The sequence below is a fragment of the Camponotus vicinus genome, unplaced genomic scaffold (genome assembly GCF_025532165.1).
Source record: "Camponotus vicinus isolate PSW18456_S1 unplaced genomic scaffold, iyCamVici1.0 SCAF_4, whole genome shotgun sequence".
Taxonomy (NCBI): domain Eukaryota; kingdom Metazoa; phylum Arthropoda; class Insecta; order Hymenoptera; family Formicidae; genus Camponotus; species Camponotus vicinus.
In genome coordinates this window covers 3,704,268-3,721,655 of record NW_028141976.1, presented here as the reverse complement: position 1 = coordinate 3,721,655, position 17,388 = coordinate 3,704,268, and the positions used below count along the sequence as shown (strand labels likewise).

At 30.3% G+C, this 17,388-nt stretch overlaps 1 protein-coding gene across 1 annotated transcript in view; it reads right to left on the bottom strand.

Annotated features, from left to right (window-relative positions):
• LOC145971245 (uncharacterized) overlaps nucleotides 1-17,388 on the bottom strand; it is a 97,752-nt gene that overhangs the window by 14,007 nt on the left and 66,357 nt on the right. Inside the window, exons 2-3 of the mRNA XM_083098718.1 lie at nucleotides 13,618-13,728; nucleotides 11,657-11,770 (exon numbers count right to left, since the gene is read on the bottom strand). Of these exons, the coding sequence (XP_082954844.1) occupies nucleotides 11,657-11,770; nucleotides 13,618-13,728 (225 nt within the window). The remainder of the gene's footprint in view (nucleotides 1-11,656; nucleotides 11,771-13,617; nucleotides 13,729-17,388) is intronic.

Below are 17,388 nucleotides of genomic sequence, written 5' to 3'. Positions count from 1 at the left end.
TATCGGTCAATCAGTAGTTACGTGTAATTTTATAAAAACAAGAAATTTAATACGTAATTTTTCTATATACATATTATTTAATTTTCTAAGTATAATTCAACAATTAATAATTATCAATTATATTTTTAATAATCATGAATATGATTTTCAGACAAAAAAATTTCTCTTAAAAAAAAAAGGCTTGTATAAATGTAATTTACCACAATCGTAACATCCATTGTAAATAACGCTGACGTAATAACCGTCGAAGAGCTAACGAGTTTTCCGCATTGACGTTCGCTGCTTCGGTAGAAAAAATTATTATCGGGTGAAATGAAAATAATGGAGCAAAGGCAAAAACATCGCGGCTGTTATAATACGTTTACGAAAAATTTAATAGCTAGACAGAGATCGATTGCACCGCCAGAGAATTAATCCGTTGGTACAAAACTCACTGATCTGTGAATACACATACGGATTCGATCAGCAAATTTACGATATTAATGATTTCCTGTTTGCGGTTACAGCATACTAAATAACGGTAAGTGAACGGTACTAAAAACGTGCGTATTATTTGATATTTGCTATGTACATACATATTTGTAAAGCATTGTGCTATTATCTTACAATTAAAATTACTTATTATTCTATTATCATTATTAAATTAATTATTCGTATTTTTTAAAAATAATAAGTAATAAGTTTTATTAATCGATCAATTAATCGAAATAATGGCGAATAATTTTTGTCTGACCATTAAAGGTCTTTTCTCCTTCCACGACTCTGTGATTACTTACAATTAGACGCATTTTTCGGAAGAATCGTTATCAAACTTTATAAATGGCATTTGAAAAAAATATTGTTGAATACTCCCACAGTTGTGTTCATGTATTATATGGGTATTATACATGTTCTATCGACAATTTATGATGAATGATATTGAATGTGACGAGAGAGGCAATATTTCAAAATTATTGCGTGATATTTCATCGATGAACACACTTCGGACCTTGATAGCAATTCATTTCGAATACGAAAGATCTCGACCTTCGACCTCATCTATTACATTACGCTATCGCTCGTATCGCCAGACGAGAATCAATCGAATCACAAAGCTATCCAGTGACGCTTGTCTAATGGTCGATTTCCGATGGAACACCGCGATCACTGTCTTCGCTATCTTCCAAAGGATATGCGGCACTTTACATCGCTCCACGATTTGACGAGAATTTCAATTTGCGAGGGCGCATTGCATCACTAAAAGGACGTCCGCGAGAGGTCATTTTGAGGCCATCGAACGCCCTGAGCTAACAGAATTTGCTGCGACACTTTACGTCGCCTTCAGTACGAAAAGCGAAGATATACAAATACCAACATACACACATCTATACAGAAAATAGAACCTTCAATTTTATTTAACATTTTTTCCTCAAAAAGAACTGAAGATAGAGAATATATAATATAATAATAAATATCTCTAATATATGCACAAAATGTAGAAATTCGTTGCTATTTAATGTATTTGCAGGACTAATGATTCTTAATTTAAAACCAATCTATCCGACCACGACGGAAAGCACGATGACATGTAATAATAACATAATGTATTCCGCGCGACAAAGAGCGCGATTAACACATGAATTGAAAAGCGTGAATAAGCACAATCATAAATCGACGCCGGCGATCGACTTGAAATTCAGTTTCACGACGAGGATGTTCAATCGCACGAATAGAACGCGCGATAAACGTTACATTGCGTATATATTCAACGATAAAGAGATCGAAATAGAACAATAGAGAGATAGATTGTTTCCGACTTGTCTATTCTCTCTTGTCCGGAAACTTCGATCGAAACTGATTGACCGAAAACCGATTACGCAAAGTGTCGCTGCCGAAAAATTTCAACCCTCGCGATACCGTCGTTTCGGACGGACGATATATCACAGTCAACATTGATATTTATTCTATAGATCCATGCGGCTATACATCATAATATAATCTCCTTAAAGAGATCGTTTAGAATAAATTTATGGTAAATTAATAATACAAATGTTTTACGATAACAATTATTGATTATTTATTATTTTCTTTGTGTTTCGCGATATATCGCTTGACTGGAATGTACGACATTATACCGTCTGTTCAAATGAGGAGAAACAGCAAAAGAGACGGAAATACAAAGCTGCGGTACATACGGCGGTGCGCCGAATTGCACCCATAAACCGCATCGCCGTTGCATACCGCAAATATCGAAATTGTTTCGCGCTACTGATATATGTCTCCCCGCCTCTCATATTCTTTGGGTGAGGATCGTAATCGGCTGTAACTGTTATGGTTGCCGGTTATGGCCTTATTTTCCTTGCGCCATTTATGTTGCCATTTATGTAATAATACGCTAAAAACTGCCCGAGCAATGTAAATTATTGCATTTTAAATATCTCGCAAAAATTTTATCTCAAGCTAATGGTTGCGCGCTGTTTGGCGAAGAAACGTCGAAGATTTATGTACCACGAGAGGATGAAACTAGATTTTTATCCTGAAAGTCAATCATTTGTCTCCGGAAAGGATACTGCGAACGATCGCAAAGTCTATAATATACAGCTGCAGTCTGTAACGATGTATCGTGAATGCATCACAAGTAACTTGAGCGCAACATCGAACCAACCCTGACAAATCTCCTTGTATTACATGATGGACGATGGATGCAGAACGACCGAAACCAATTCTCCGCATGTTCCGTCACGCGTGTGCTCCCGTTTTTACACGAGACAAATACGTTCTATATTTGAAACACTTGGCTTTGATCAATTTTTAACGCACGAGAGCCGCGCTCGGGGAATATAGTGAATTGCAACGAAACACTTGTGCATTTGATACGGTATAGCATGTCCGTAAAAAAATAGAACGAGTCGTTCGTGCAACAGAAATCGAAAATTGACCCCTTCTATCAAGTTATTTAAAAAAAAAATCCGCTATAAAGAGAGAGAGAGAGAGAGAGAGAGAGAGAGAGAGAGAGATTGTTGAATTCGTATGCTCGGGATTCCTATTGTCACTTCTCGATTTTTTCAAATAAAAAAATAGATAAAAAAGAGAAAAAGATAGATCAACTCCGAGAAAATATATTGCGAATAATCTCGCTCGTGAAATAAAGAAAAGGTAAATAAATGGAAATTCTAGACTAAAATAAAATAAAAAAAATTCTTTGATTTTTATTTCTTCTCGTAAAATCTTCAAATAGCTCTACTTTAAAGAGTTATGTACTTCTCCCTCATCTGGGGGTGTTATCCGATGAAGCATAAAGAAATCGAAGTAGGCTATACATCAGGTCGTGAGAATTTATTGCTAATTACTTTTCCATGCCAACCTATCCGACCGCGAACGTCATTCGTCGTGAATTTATCGCTATTATTTTTATACTCCCTTGTGAGCACCTGGCTAAAATGTATGCGAACGTATTCCAACAATCGCGATATAATATGAAAAATATGATTTATGATTACTGGTCGTCACAAGATTTAAAGCACTCTTCAAAATAAAAGAAAGAAAGATATATACATACATATATATATATATATATATATATATATATATATATATATATATATATATATATATATATATATATATATTATATATATATATATATATATATATAAAGCATTTTCTAATACGTATACAGGAATATAAAATAGATTATTTTTAATGATATAAATCCACTTTGAAAAATTTTAATAACATATATAATAATAAAAATTTTAATTATATATATATATATATATATATATATATATATATATATATATGTATATATAATTATGAGCAGAAGATATCGCGGTAATATTCCATTCGATCGTTAACTTTACTATTTTGCTGATTTGCAAAATGTCATAATTGACGCTATAAATACAGTGAAATGGCAAATCCGATTGTAATTACGATTGCATTTTGCTAATGGCAATAATATTAGTCGTACCATCGTGATTTATGTGTCCGCGACAAATAATTACTTCGATACTCGATAATTCAATGCTTTAATCATTGCACATTTATAAGATTAACGAGAGAAATAAACTGTAAAAGTTATAATTGAGTTTGTAACAAAAATTAATTATACAGAATTATTAATTTTTATTCACATAAAAAGATGTATTGTCTGTTAAAAAATCTAATATCTTTACAAACTATTATATATATTAAAGGAAATATATAACGATAATATTCTTTAAAATAATCCTTTCAATTCAATTATTAAAGTTAAAAATAAAGATCAAACTCGCTTCATTTTGTGCAGAGAATCAGGTACATTTTGTATTGTGTAGACTGATCGTAGGATCGAAGTTCCACGAAGTCCAGGGAATCATGCTTGTCAACTACACGTACGCTAACGTTCGATGCAATTTCCGTACAATCAAACAGTAAATATGGGTTTGTTATACGCTACTGCGACAGAGCAACGCATCCTTGTAATTCCACATGCAAATTCTATGCTGCAAGATCACGTCGTGTCAGGGATCAAATCAATATCAGGCACGTCGGATGCTACATCCCATTGAATAACTTATAGCTTTATGTTCGTCATAATTATTAACGCGCTATCATACATATCACGAGGAAAAAGGAAATATTTCATAATTTATAAATTAGATTTTTTATTTCATCGAAACAAATTATCGCGCGAATAACATATAATGCTTTGAATTATTTTATTAACATATTATATGGGTGATCACATATATTGCTAAAAATGCGTAATCCTCTCATATCGTATTTCGTCACGTAATATTCATTACGCATTCACCGTACACGTTCAAATGAATTATTAACTGAATAATCCCAAATGCAATACGACGAAATTTTTATAGGGATATAAATGTTGCAAATAATTCTGCGCGTATTAATAAAATATATTTGCTTTTTTCCTCTCTCTCGCGATGAAATTTATCTCCATATAAAAAATTAAAAAATTGATGTTATTCATGTATCAAAAATGTTTTAATATTTGAGACAATTAGTTTTAGATTGAGAATCATTATATCTACGGTATATCGCGGAAGATAGAATAGACATTTGAGATTAATGTGTAACAGATAGATAGCCCGATAGATAATAGTAAGTAATGTAAGAGGAGTTGCTAAAGTACCACCAGATGAGGGTTCTGGTTTCCATGTACATCTATATATCCGTATGATCTAGGTAGCTGCAGAATCTGGTCATCCATCTACGTTTGTCAGAATACGAGTCGCGTAACGTTATGAATTATGATATTGCATGCGACAATGCGATAAGTTGGAGGTCAAATTAAACTGACAAGTCCAAATTGCGTTAAAGTCAAAAGTTCAAACAAAAAGTGTAGTTTTGATGGAATGCATTAATGCAGATATCTGAGATTACGCTGTAAAATCACAAGAAATGAATATTGCAAAAACGTCGAGAAATATCGTCATCTTCGAAAGACATCATTAAAAATTAGAACATTAAAAGAGTATGATATATACAGGAAATATGTCTATACTTTTTATTTGTATAAAAACAGAAAAATAAATTATCTCTACAACGCACAAGCTACATACTATATGTATAATAAAATTTCTGAGAGAGATAAAATTTCAATCTTTTCATACATCCTTTGAATCCAGATTTAGAGAGATAGATTGTGTCATTTATAGCAATGTTGCATAGACGTTACAGTGAACGAATATTCGTGCGATGGCAAACTTTATTATATCGAGATACAGTTTTTGCCAATCGGTGTACTTTGCAGAAACACGAGAGGGAGTTGATAAATAGTCATTGTTCGCGACCTGTTACAGGCCCCTTTTTGTGTTCACTTAAGCTGTGCAGCGCACACAGCGATTCGTAAAGCCGTTCAGAATATTTATTGGTAAGCACCGAATGTATGTAATTTATTTTATTATCTTTATTTCTGTCACTACTATTTTCCTAAAAACGGTTTAAACGTTTATTGTAAAAATTTACATAGATAATTACATAGATATCTTTTCGTTAAATAAGTATAATTGTAATGCGAATAATTAATTCTTTGTTAAGTCATTATGTTACAAAGATCTTTTTTAATATGCGTATAATAACAAATAGAATAATAAATAGAATAATGTGCATAGAATAATATGCAGAAGTTTTAATAAAGACTTAAAAGAAATATGCATTGTATGTATCATGTGTATGTGTGTCACGTATTATGTGTCTGTATAATCCAATTAGCCTTTTGTTCTCGTCGTACTAACATCTTAGAAAACTCGCTATTAACAATTAATAGTTTCATGAGGATTTTGAAACTTGTTTCGCTTCAAGGTTCTTCACAAGATTTTTCGTTGGAATAAATTTTACTTGCGGGAAAGAATATTACTTTGTTAAACTTTTGCATACAATTTCTAGTATTTTCAACATTATCTGCATATATATTTAACTTTTCACTTGCACATCTTTTATAAGCTTTTCCATTACGTACATTTTTTAATTTAACTTGACAACATATGTATTATATAATATATAACATAATACTACCCATTTTCTCTTTCTCCCTCTCTTTGTAATATTTTATGGTCTAATCAATTTTTTAAATATTAATAGAACAAGATTAATATGAGAAAGGCAATTTGTATCATATAAATAAGACTTTTAAAAATTAACGTAAATGAACTTTTACTACACTAAATAAGAACAGCTTTAAATAAAAACTCGATCCGTCTAAGTATTATTATTTTGCAAAGTGTATTCGTCTCTGTGACGCGTTGATGATAGAAACACAGAGAGAGAAAGAGAGAGAGAGAGAGAGAACAGAAAGCACCCCAATCAATAGCCCGTGATGAACAGTTCAATGGCTATTGGTATAGCACTGCCGGCGTCGGTCGAACTTTATGAATTATTCAATGTTAGCCGAGTGGACTTCGATGTATTTGCTCTTAAACCGAGTTCGGCTATATACCGCTTGAGACACTCGCCTGATCTCGTCCCTTGACTCGGATATTAAACGTCACAATTCGTGACGCGTCCTATTGACCCTTAGTAAGTCAACTCACACGTAGCGTCGTCCCTCCATCGCTGCCTGATAGCATCGCGCGAGATAAACAGGAACTCGGTGTTTATCGGATATATTGTGAAAGTTTATCTTGGGGAAGAATGTATACGCGCAAAAACACGTGAAATTTTCTAATAGTTTTCCCGTCTGTTTGCTTGTCAAAAATTGCCGACAACATTATACATTTCTCAAACGTAAATTATTAAAAAATATCAAATAAATATATAATTATAGGATTTATCAGATATTAAATCAAAAAACACAAATAAAAGATTTGTAGAAAAAGAACGATACAAAAGTAATGACATTTGTTAATTTGTACCATTAATATCAATTAAATTAGCTTGATGCTTTCTTTATCGAAATTACATTTTCATTACATTATCAAATATCCATAATACTGTTACTGTTACTGTTACTATTATAAAAAATTCCCCAAGACAACACTGTTTAACATTTAATTGCTCGTTACTATATCTATTAGATATATAGTGTTGTACTACTAACAAATTACGGTTTTCAGTCTGATTCATAACGGTCCGTTGCTACTTCTCATAACAGCTACATATAACTTTTCATAGTTTGCTTTATAACTGACTTTACCATCGAGTAATGTTTCCGCTAACTATCAATATTCCTACTGCTATTATCCTTCTACTATTAATAAATAATTTCATGGGTGTAATAAATTCTTTTTGCACAGAAAATTTATCATAGATAAATCGCTTTGTTATTAAATGAAATAAAAGGAAAATGGATATAATGATATATTATGTGTGTATTATTTCTTTATTAAATAAATTTTTTTTGTTTTAATTTGCGATGTTATATACATATAGATGATAAAAATGAAGAAAAGTAATATAGTTTGCGCTGATTACCGTGTTGTATATAAAGAATAAGCATAAAGATTATTACCGTTTGTCATTAAATCACAAATCGCTAAAATTATTCCTGTTTTGATTCCTAGTAATTATTGAAAGTAATAATTATTGATACAGATATAAAGGAAAGAGGAATAGACACAATAGGTACTTATTATTAGTGAGACTATTTTCGATTAGCTCTTGAATATCAAGTAAAGACAGATTGCTTTTATTTGCAAACATTTGCGCTACAAATCGCGTTTCCCTCGTCGAGCAAGTTTAATTAGATCGAGTCGTTCGTTATGAGCTGATATCGAAGTCTTGATGATATTGAGAAAGAAAAAATATCGATAATAATCATAGCCATGATCCGTGATATATAATCCGATAATTATTAATTATCGTTGATAAATTATATTCGAAATGCATTATCGGTTACATTGTCCGCGCGAATAAATATGAATAAATATATGATACATTAAAAATATAATAATGCATTTGTTTGAATTGCGTATTATGTGTATTATGTATTTTTATTTGCACAAATCACAAACTCTCGTGTGATTTTTGTGTATTAATTCGTGTTGCCTTCACAATGTCATAAAATTAGATTTTAAGATTAAAGTCGAATTTTAATTTTAAGATTCTAAATCAAAGGTTTTATAATTTAAACAATCTCCCAAAGTTTTCCTTATATAGCTATTAATCATTTTATAGATAATCAATTCATTTATAAATTATTTAAATTTTCATAAATTTCGACGCTTGCTGCCTTTTTTAGAATATATAAAATTTAAATATCGTTATAATATTAATTCAATCATAATTGATTTAATATTTCCTAAATTTCCTAATTTGAATCTTTCAAATATGCAGAAGCAGAAAATAGCATTAATTCACGTAAAGTAATTAATATATTCGGCGTATGCCAAGTGTTCTTTTCATATTTTAATAAGTTCTGCCTAAACTTCTATCTTTTAATCTCGTTAGCGACATTTTGCATTCTACGCGGACTGCGTTTATATTCAAGTTCATAACGAAGCATTTACGGTAGCTTCGTAGATTATTATTAATTATACAAGAAAAGCGGCTCCGCGCTCTCGACGTGACAGTTGCCGATCTAGAATTTCATATTAATTAATACAACAGAGGCGCGTGGGATACTCTCATGCGCGTTATTATTAATTTCAGTGCGCACTGAACTCGCTCGTCGCAAACTGTTTCCGCATTATAACTTCATCCGATATGAAATTCACGAGAGAAACGCGCATTATTTTGTGATATATTATTATATAAATTATTATGGACTGCGCCGAAAAGAAACTATTGAAACAATAATAATACATTATCGGAAAATAAATATGTAATCTGTATTATATATATTTTCTTTTACCAATAATATATTATAGAGAATCGATAAGGATCAGAATAAAAATAACCGCATCTCAGATTTTCAAACGAGCTATTATTGAAAGCATAATTAATTAATTACTGGCGAAAACATAATACGTTTTAATCGTATTTGCTTTTTGTTCGTGTGCATGCTTTATATATTTATATACACATATATAACTTAAAATATTAATATATTCATAAAACATTGATATACGAATAATAATTTTTATCTTATAATTTTTATCAAATTCTCTTATTCGTACAATATACATGTTTTATAAATTATTTGTGTTCGAAGTAAACAAAGAGTAACAATTCATTACTTTACATCTTTCACTAAATCGTCCGTTTTGCCTCTTATATTGCCAATGTGTCAAGCCGATCGCGTTATAAATTTTAAGAAGCTTAATTCCGCGTAATTACCAAAGTTTCTAGGTTGCCTCGCGCACAAGGAAGCAACTACGTAGCTACGAAAGGGAGCAGAAAATGCGAAAGTAGAAAGGAAGAAAGAATGAAGACGAGGGGAGCCACTCGAAAGTTTTTTAAAACATGCCGGCATTTTTAAGGTCGACTATTATTTACTTTTTCCACAAAGTCGGCAGACGGTGACTTGCAATAGAAATTAGAGGAGGACAGGCGGCCGCTACGAAATCAACGACATTTTGATTTATGGAGCAAAGATGGAAATTCTATGTCAGGAACACGCGACACACACGCACACATTGAGGGTTGCGTCCCACGAGACTCTCAGAAGCTTTTATCCCGTAGTGGGGCCAATTTTTTCGATCTGCATCTCGATCATCATCACACGTCATTCGTTCGTAAAAGAGCACTCGCGAGAGTACTTTTTTATAAGATTTATGATGTCTCGATACTGGAAAAATGGAAACTGCGACGAGAAGAAAATCGATCGTTTGGAGCGATGCGAGTCTATATTTCGCTATTACTAACTGCACGAAATATATCATTTTTTACGAAACTCAATCCAATCTAACTTTTTAATAATATTAACATAAATTATTAAGTTAAAAGAATAACGGGTTTATTAATTTAAAAATGTAGATTAATTAAAATTAATTAATCTAAAAATCTTACAATTTTTGCAATTCGACTATAATCTTTTATCTTTTATCTATCACAATTTTATATGAAGTTAAGTTCACCACAACACGCCAACAGTAATTTTCGCAAAAACTATTCTACAATTGACGAGTGATCGAAGCTCCTCCGACAAGGACTCTCGGCGTTGGTGGCGTGAAGAGTTGACGCTATTTCAGGAAGCCATAGTGATTACGCTTCGGTCGCCAATGAGAGCTTATCTCAGCGGCGGCTTCTAAAGAAGATGCCTCTATATATACGTTTAAACACCGGTTAGTAGCCGCCGCCAACAGCACTGTTACCCCCTTGACCCATCCCATAACTAAACTTAGGGCTCGGTAAGTTATTACATCGTGAAAATAAGAGGAAAATTGGAAAGCGGTTTAGCCGTGAAAACGGTGTCAATTACCGGCAGTGTCGGGTACCGGTTCAAGGGAGAAAGAGAGACGACGGCTTGCATCCCTTGCGCAAGGGGATGCTTTTACGACGCTAGCACAAAGGACGATGCATCGAGGAGCGATCCTAACGAAATGTTTCTCGGTGGTAATTTTCTAATGATATTATCAGGCAAGATTGTAATTACCTGGTAGAGGTAAGAGAAGAAACTAATTTATTGCGATCGTCGAGAGCAAAGGCAGCGGAGTGCAATCTGATAAAACGAGAAGGTAATTCGTTATACGCTGATCAAGGGTAATTTGTAACGTCGCCTTTTAGGAGTGAGTGATAGCCGTCGCGGTGCAATGATAAAGTTTGAGGGATAGACGTGAATAGAGAATAAACATGATAAGAAGTTTGTAGGATTATCGAGATTACTGGAAAATTTCTGACATCAGCATCTCGTATAAAATGACTTTTGCTATTCAAATGTATACCCGAATGTATGCAAAACTATTTATAATATTTCTTCTAATGCGATATAATTTTTAGATTTAGTTAAGCTAATAAGAAAATAATTCAGGCTTTTATCATAATTTTCTTATTATTGTTTACGTTTATAATTATCTGTATAAGTTCATTCATTCAATAATACAAGTTGATAATATAGTTTCCCTGTTTCATAGATATTCTTGGTAGAGTTATTAATTTACCAGATTTCATTCGCTTTTGTTTCCATGTAATCAAGACAACTATCAACAACGTACAATGCCATCAAGCTGTGGCCATTTATTTTGATACTCGTAGAACCATATATAACCGAGCGTGTTTACGCAGACTAATAAATTTCGCCAGCTCCCGAAACTCCCTTCGAACTTTATGATAAAGCGCCTGTGTCACTTACCAGTAGGTGTACATGGAGTTCTTGCCGCCTCTACGAGATCCTCGCGACTTCCTGGCGGCGCCTCCAGCATTGTCGCGCTGCCGAAGAATTTTTTCACGCACAGCAGGCTAAACGCTAAAAAAATAAATTTAACGTATTGTATATCACATACATAATATTTAATGCTTTATATAATATTCTCATTATTCATTTTCTTCTTAAAAAATAATAAAAATAATTAATTCGTTTTTCTTATTAAAAATAAATAAGAGCGTTATAACTTTTAATCTTAATTTTCTCACAAATAGGCTTACATTTATATTTATATGGCGAGTAACGTATTAAATAGAGATATTTATATCTTTCACTATAAATTAATGTGAGAAAATGTGAAAATTTCATTATCAATATAATGAAATTATGAACACAAGAAATTGCTTTTATTTATATTAATGATTTGTGCATTCTTTTTTTATATAAAATGATTCTATATCACATGTAAAATGTAGCATAATACAATATATCATATATAGTTTGTTTTATATAACTCTATATAAAACGATATAATTAGAACACATTGCAGAGCTTGCTTAGTATTTTTAGATGATTTTGTTTAAACGATTAATCTACTTGACATTCCATACCATAATTTTCAGGAAATTAGATATGCTATCATACATATTTATGGGCAGTGCTTTATTAGACCTTTTAAAATTTAGCAAGAGCACTGTTCTAATCGTTTCATGTCAGAATAAAAAGGATTAATAGTTACAGTATCTGTAACCTAACTTTTACTATTTCTTTCAATTAATTTCATAATCGCCTTTTAGATATTTTTCTATCGCAATGTTATGACAAGGAATGAATATTTTACATAATCAATATATAATTAATATATAATTAATATATAATTTCTTATATTTTCTTTTAATATATAATTTCTGAAAAAACATTATAAGCAAATAAGAGATTTTTTAAGAACAAATTTGATTTTAACATATATATACTTTCAAAAATTATTCAATGATTAGAATTTGTCCAAGCTTTTAACAAGAAATATTCATCAAATATTATCGAATATTATTCATGTTTTTATTTGTTGAAACAAAATGCTCTCTCTCTCTCTTTCTCTCTCTGTTCCTTTCTCTTAAAAACCAAAATTTATCAAAACTTGGAAATTGAAGTTTCGGTGAACGGAACGATCGCCGCTCTTTCCGTTCCTCATTCGTCATCCGGCTCACACCATGATACGTACGTGAGGTGAAATTTGAACGCTTATACAGTATAGCATCTCAAGGAGATCCAGGTACACACACATACACATACAGAATTTTATTTATTAAAACTCGTTTATCTTCACTGTGTAGTTTCTCGCGTATAATATCCTCCGATCCCTCCGATTTCTCCGGAAAATGCGACTTTTCCATTAAACCAAAAAGCAACGTTGTTTAAAATTGGATTGAAACCGAAATTGAGGGCACATATTTTAATCTAGCAGCACGATTATTTATCGTGCACGAGCATTTATGTATTAATACAATTATATTATATTAAATTGTGCACACACCCACAAACATATCCAAAATAAATTGCTTTCACCAAAAATGAAAAACTTCTATTATATTTAATAATTATTTTTAATCTATATATTTATTATATATAACTTTATATCGTTATCTATGGTTATCTAAAATTTGATAAATAGGAGAAGCATAATAATTTTTTTAATTTAAAAATGAATGTGTATGTCATTATATAATTTAGAAAAAGAATTATGAAAGTGAGAAAGAGAAAAAGAGAAAGAGAGATGTAATCACGACAATATAACATTATCTTGTATATTTTATAATACACATATAACATTTATATCATGCAAACTCTACTAAATTAATGTTTAATTCTATATTTCAAGATATAACATTCTGAATAAAATTATATAACCACATTATGTAGATCTCACGGAATGTAATTTGCTAACTTACCCCGCTTCACGTCTCGCCACGTGTTCGTAATTTCGCCGAATCTACCCAGTCTGTGTGGTGTCCGTCCATATATTCCTCTCACATTGTTCAGATGTTTAATTTCTTTCAATTCTATAACAATAACATTTAATAATAAATTTCAATAATATTAATTTTTGTTTAATGATTAATAATATAATACTTTATTCTTGTATAGTATCCCAAGTAAAAGTTTTTACGATATGATTATTATAATATTTTTAGATATAATATTTTTTTTCAAGTGTGAAACAAAATTGTAATTAAATATTAAAAAAGAAAACATTGCAAAAAACACAAATAATTTTTATAAAATAAATTTATTAAATTTGGAATTTATAGAACTAACTAAAATTTACTTGTACGTATAAATTAACTAATTAAACAAATAATTTTACATTGACCAAAGAAGTTGTTAATAGAAAAATAGACATGATCGACAATAATATATATGATGTCGAGCGAATGGTTATTATCAAAATTGCTCTAGCAAAGACGCCTTCCTTCAAACTCAAGGCACTTCCCTTTATGGCATACTCCGTCAAATTGCTCGTCGCATGAAGTAAATCGAGAGTTCCGCGTCAACTACTGCTTTAGACTCATCTCCCTACCGTTTACCATTCAACGAGGCTTGCATTTGCAGATCAGTGCACCTCGGTGTGAATAGATGCGCCTCCCACTCGGCTATTTCTTATGCGAACAAATATATGTACGAACTACTTTTCATCCAGCTTAATAATGGCTTCATTAATGTTCCAAAACTTCAACTCTAACTTACAATAAAACGCACATTGTAATATACAGGTCTTTATAGCCTAATGGGTTAAAAAAAGAAAATAACAATAAATACATTATTAAAGTTTAGAGCGTTCTTGGAGCAAAAATTTAAAACGTGAATTTTAAACGAACTTGCAGAAAATAACTGCATATATATAGAATATAATAAAATTATGATAAAGAAACTTGAGATAAATAACAAAAAAAGAGAAAATATTAAAAATCAAAATTTCTCTAAAAATTAGCATTATATGTAAAAAAAAAACAAATCATTATATATTTTTACACACCCATAAATACATACATAATACATAAAATAATATTCTTTAATAAATATTTTTGCAGAAAAATGACAAAAAAGATAAGCACCAATTAAGAATATATTCACAAACAAATTTTGTAGTATAAATAGAAATTTTTCGAGTTTCGATTCTCTTAATATTATTTTTTCTCTCGTGAATAATCTTAAAGAGTGCTACAGTACTTCTAACTTACGAATTGCGAAAAATAATTAAGCAGGAATTAATAATTATTAATAATCGCAGAGAATAATTGCATTGTACATCTTCTGATATTCTTCTTGCGTTCGCGTTTAAAGAATATTACGACAATATTTAGTATGTTGATAAATGTATGTTAAATATCATTGAATACTAAAGATGTTAAAATATATGTTTAAATAAGGTTATTGTTTACTGAAATATAACATCACTCATTTCGACAATCACAATTTCACACAATCGATACTTTCTATTATCACAATATTCTGTTAATAACCACGAGATAAATAGAGAATCGCATTTTGATATTACGTGATATTACGTAAATTGAGTTAATGACTAGTTAGGAAACATTAACTACAAGAATTAATTAATCGTACACATTTAATCATCAATTGTAATCGTAGTGAATACTTACATTTTTCGTGAACTACGACATGTGTCATCGCGTGAATAACAATAAAGCAAAGGACAATACAACGAACTCCGAATTTTTCGACGTATAGCGCGCTGTTTATATTCGGCAACCTTTTCATGTATGTAGTGAGAAATAACAGAAAAGTTTGTCGTATTATTTCTTAAAGTACAATTGCAAATATTAGAAGATATTAAACGCTTATAAAAAATTTTATTTACGTTATATTTACCTTGACATTTATCTTTAATTCCAACTCATATATTTATTCGCACTTATACCATAACATATAGTAATCTTGTATTTTATACATTATATGAAGTTATTATTGAAACGTTAATTATTTTGGAAACTATTTTATATAATAATAAAGCATTTATTTATATATATATATATATATATATATATATATATATATATTTTACAGATTAATGTTGTATATCATAATTCCACCATTGTATCACATAGTAAAATTATTTAAATTTAAACATTATTTTTTACTTTATTTCTGATTAACTTTTGGTAATGAATTTACGAATATATTATATTATGTGTGTGTAAAATAAAAAATATCGAAAGAATAAAAAAATTAATTTTTTCTAATTGCTTATTAATATATAAAGATTTGTATTTATGCAATAATAAATGCAGCAGTAAAAATATATAAATATTATATTTCTTCTTATAAGTTTTTATTTCAATTTATTATTTATTTCTATAGTAATTACACTATATAAAAATAATAATAACTAATATTAAATATTAAATATTAATAACTTATTAATATATAAAAGAATTACAAGTTTATAATTATAAGTTTAAAATATTAAGAAAATAAGATATAATATAAGAAGAAATAAGATATAATAAAATAAGATATAATAAGATATAATAAAATAAGATATAAAATAAGATATAATATCATTAGTTCAAAATAGATAGGTTAAAACAGATTAATATATAATTATGTCTACACTTTATATTCTTTTATATTCTGCTAACTTTATTTTTAATTTTCTAGTTTATTCATCTATATTTATCTATAATTTGTCTATATATTATTCGAAAAATTTTTTCTGATAGATAGTTTACTGATAGTTAAACTCCAAAAGAGCTAAAATCTGAAATATTTGTTAATATATACATACGTATATATAGTTCAAAAACGCTGGTAATTCCTGCATTTTATGCTATAAAATATAGATAAAATAATGTAGCATTCTTAAAGACTCGCTACAATCAAGAAACATTTATTAAAGTTAGAAAATTTAGATTTTAAAATAATTGCGAATGATGAACTATATTCTTATAAATTTGTAACTATTCTCGCCTTACATTTTATTTGTAAAAATATTTAGTAAAGAACTTTATTTTGCATTTAAGAAAGTCTGAATTTAATTAGATATATGTTCAGGTAAATAAACTTTCAAATTTAAAAAAAAATTAATAAATTACAATAAAAAGAGATTCTCTATTTTATTTTTATATAAATATTCATATAATTTTTAAATGCAAGGAAAAAGATAACAAGAGTAGCTAATTGTTTTTGTGGTTCAAGAATAACAAATTTTACTATCATAATAATTGATTGCATTACAGAGCAAAATAATTTAGCCCAATTGCTATACAACTACATTCTACAATAGCTGTTGTATTAATTTAATTTTAATTAATCAATGCCTATCGAATGTCACGCGATCGAACACCATTGACGGAGCAAAAGACCAATTGCGCAATTTGCTTACGGGAAAGGATAATGTGCGTTTCGCACTGAACGGGAAAATGCGCGTAATCACACGAAAATTCGATTAGCGAAGTCCCAGGATGCGCGATGGCGATAACAGTTAATTGTGCGTTTCATTAGCGGACGCTTCCGTACGGCCGTGCGCGCATTGTAGTTAAAACGTGGCTTTAACTGCGAGTAACCCGATAGGTTTTAAGCCGGTATTCTGTGTCGGGTACCTGGAGCAAATTCATCCTGAAATCGTTAACCTCGTTTCTCGCCGGACGGCGAAATCCATCTGGGTCTCGCCGTAACTTAAACCGATTTGCGTAGCAATC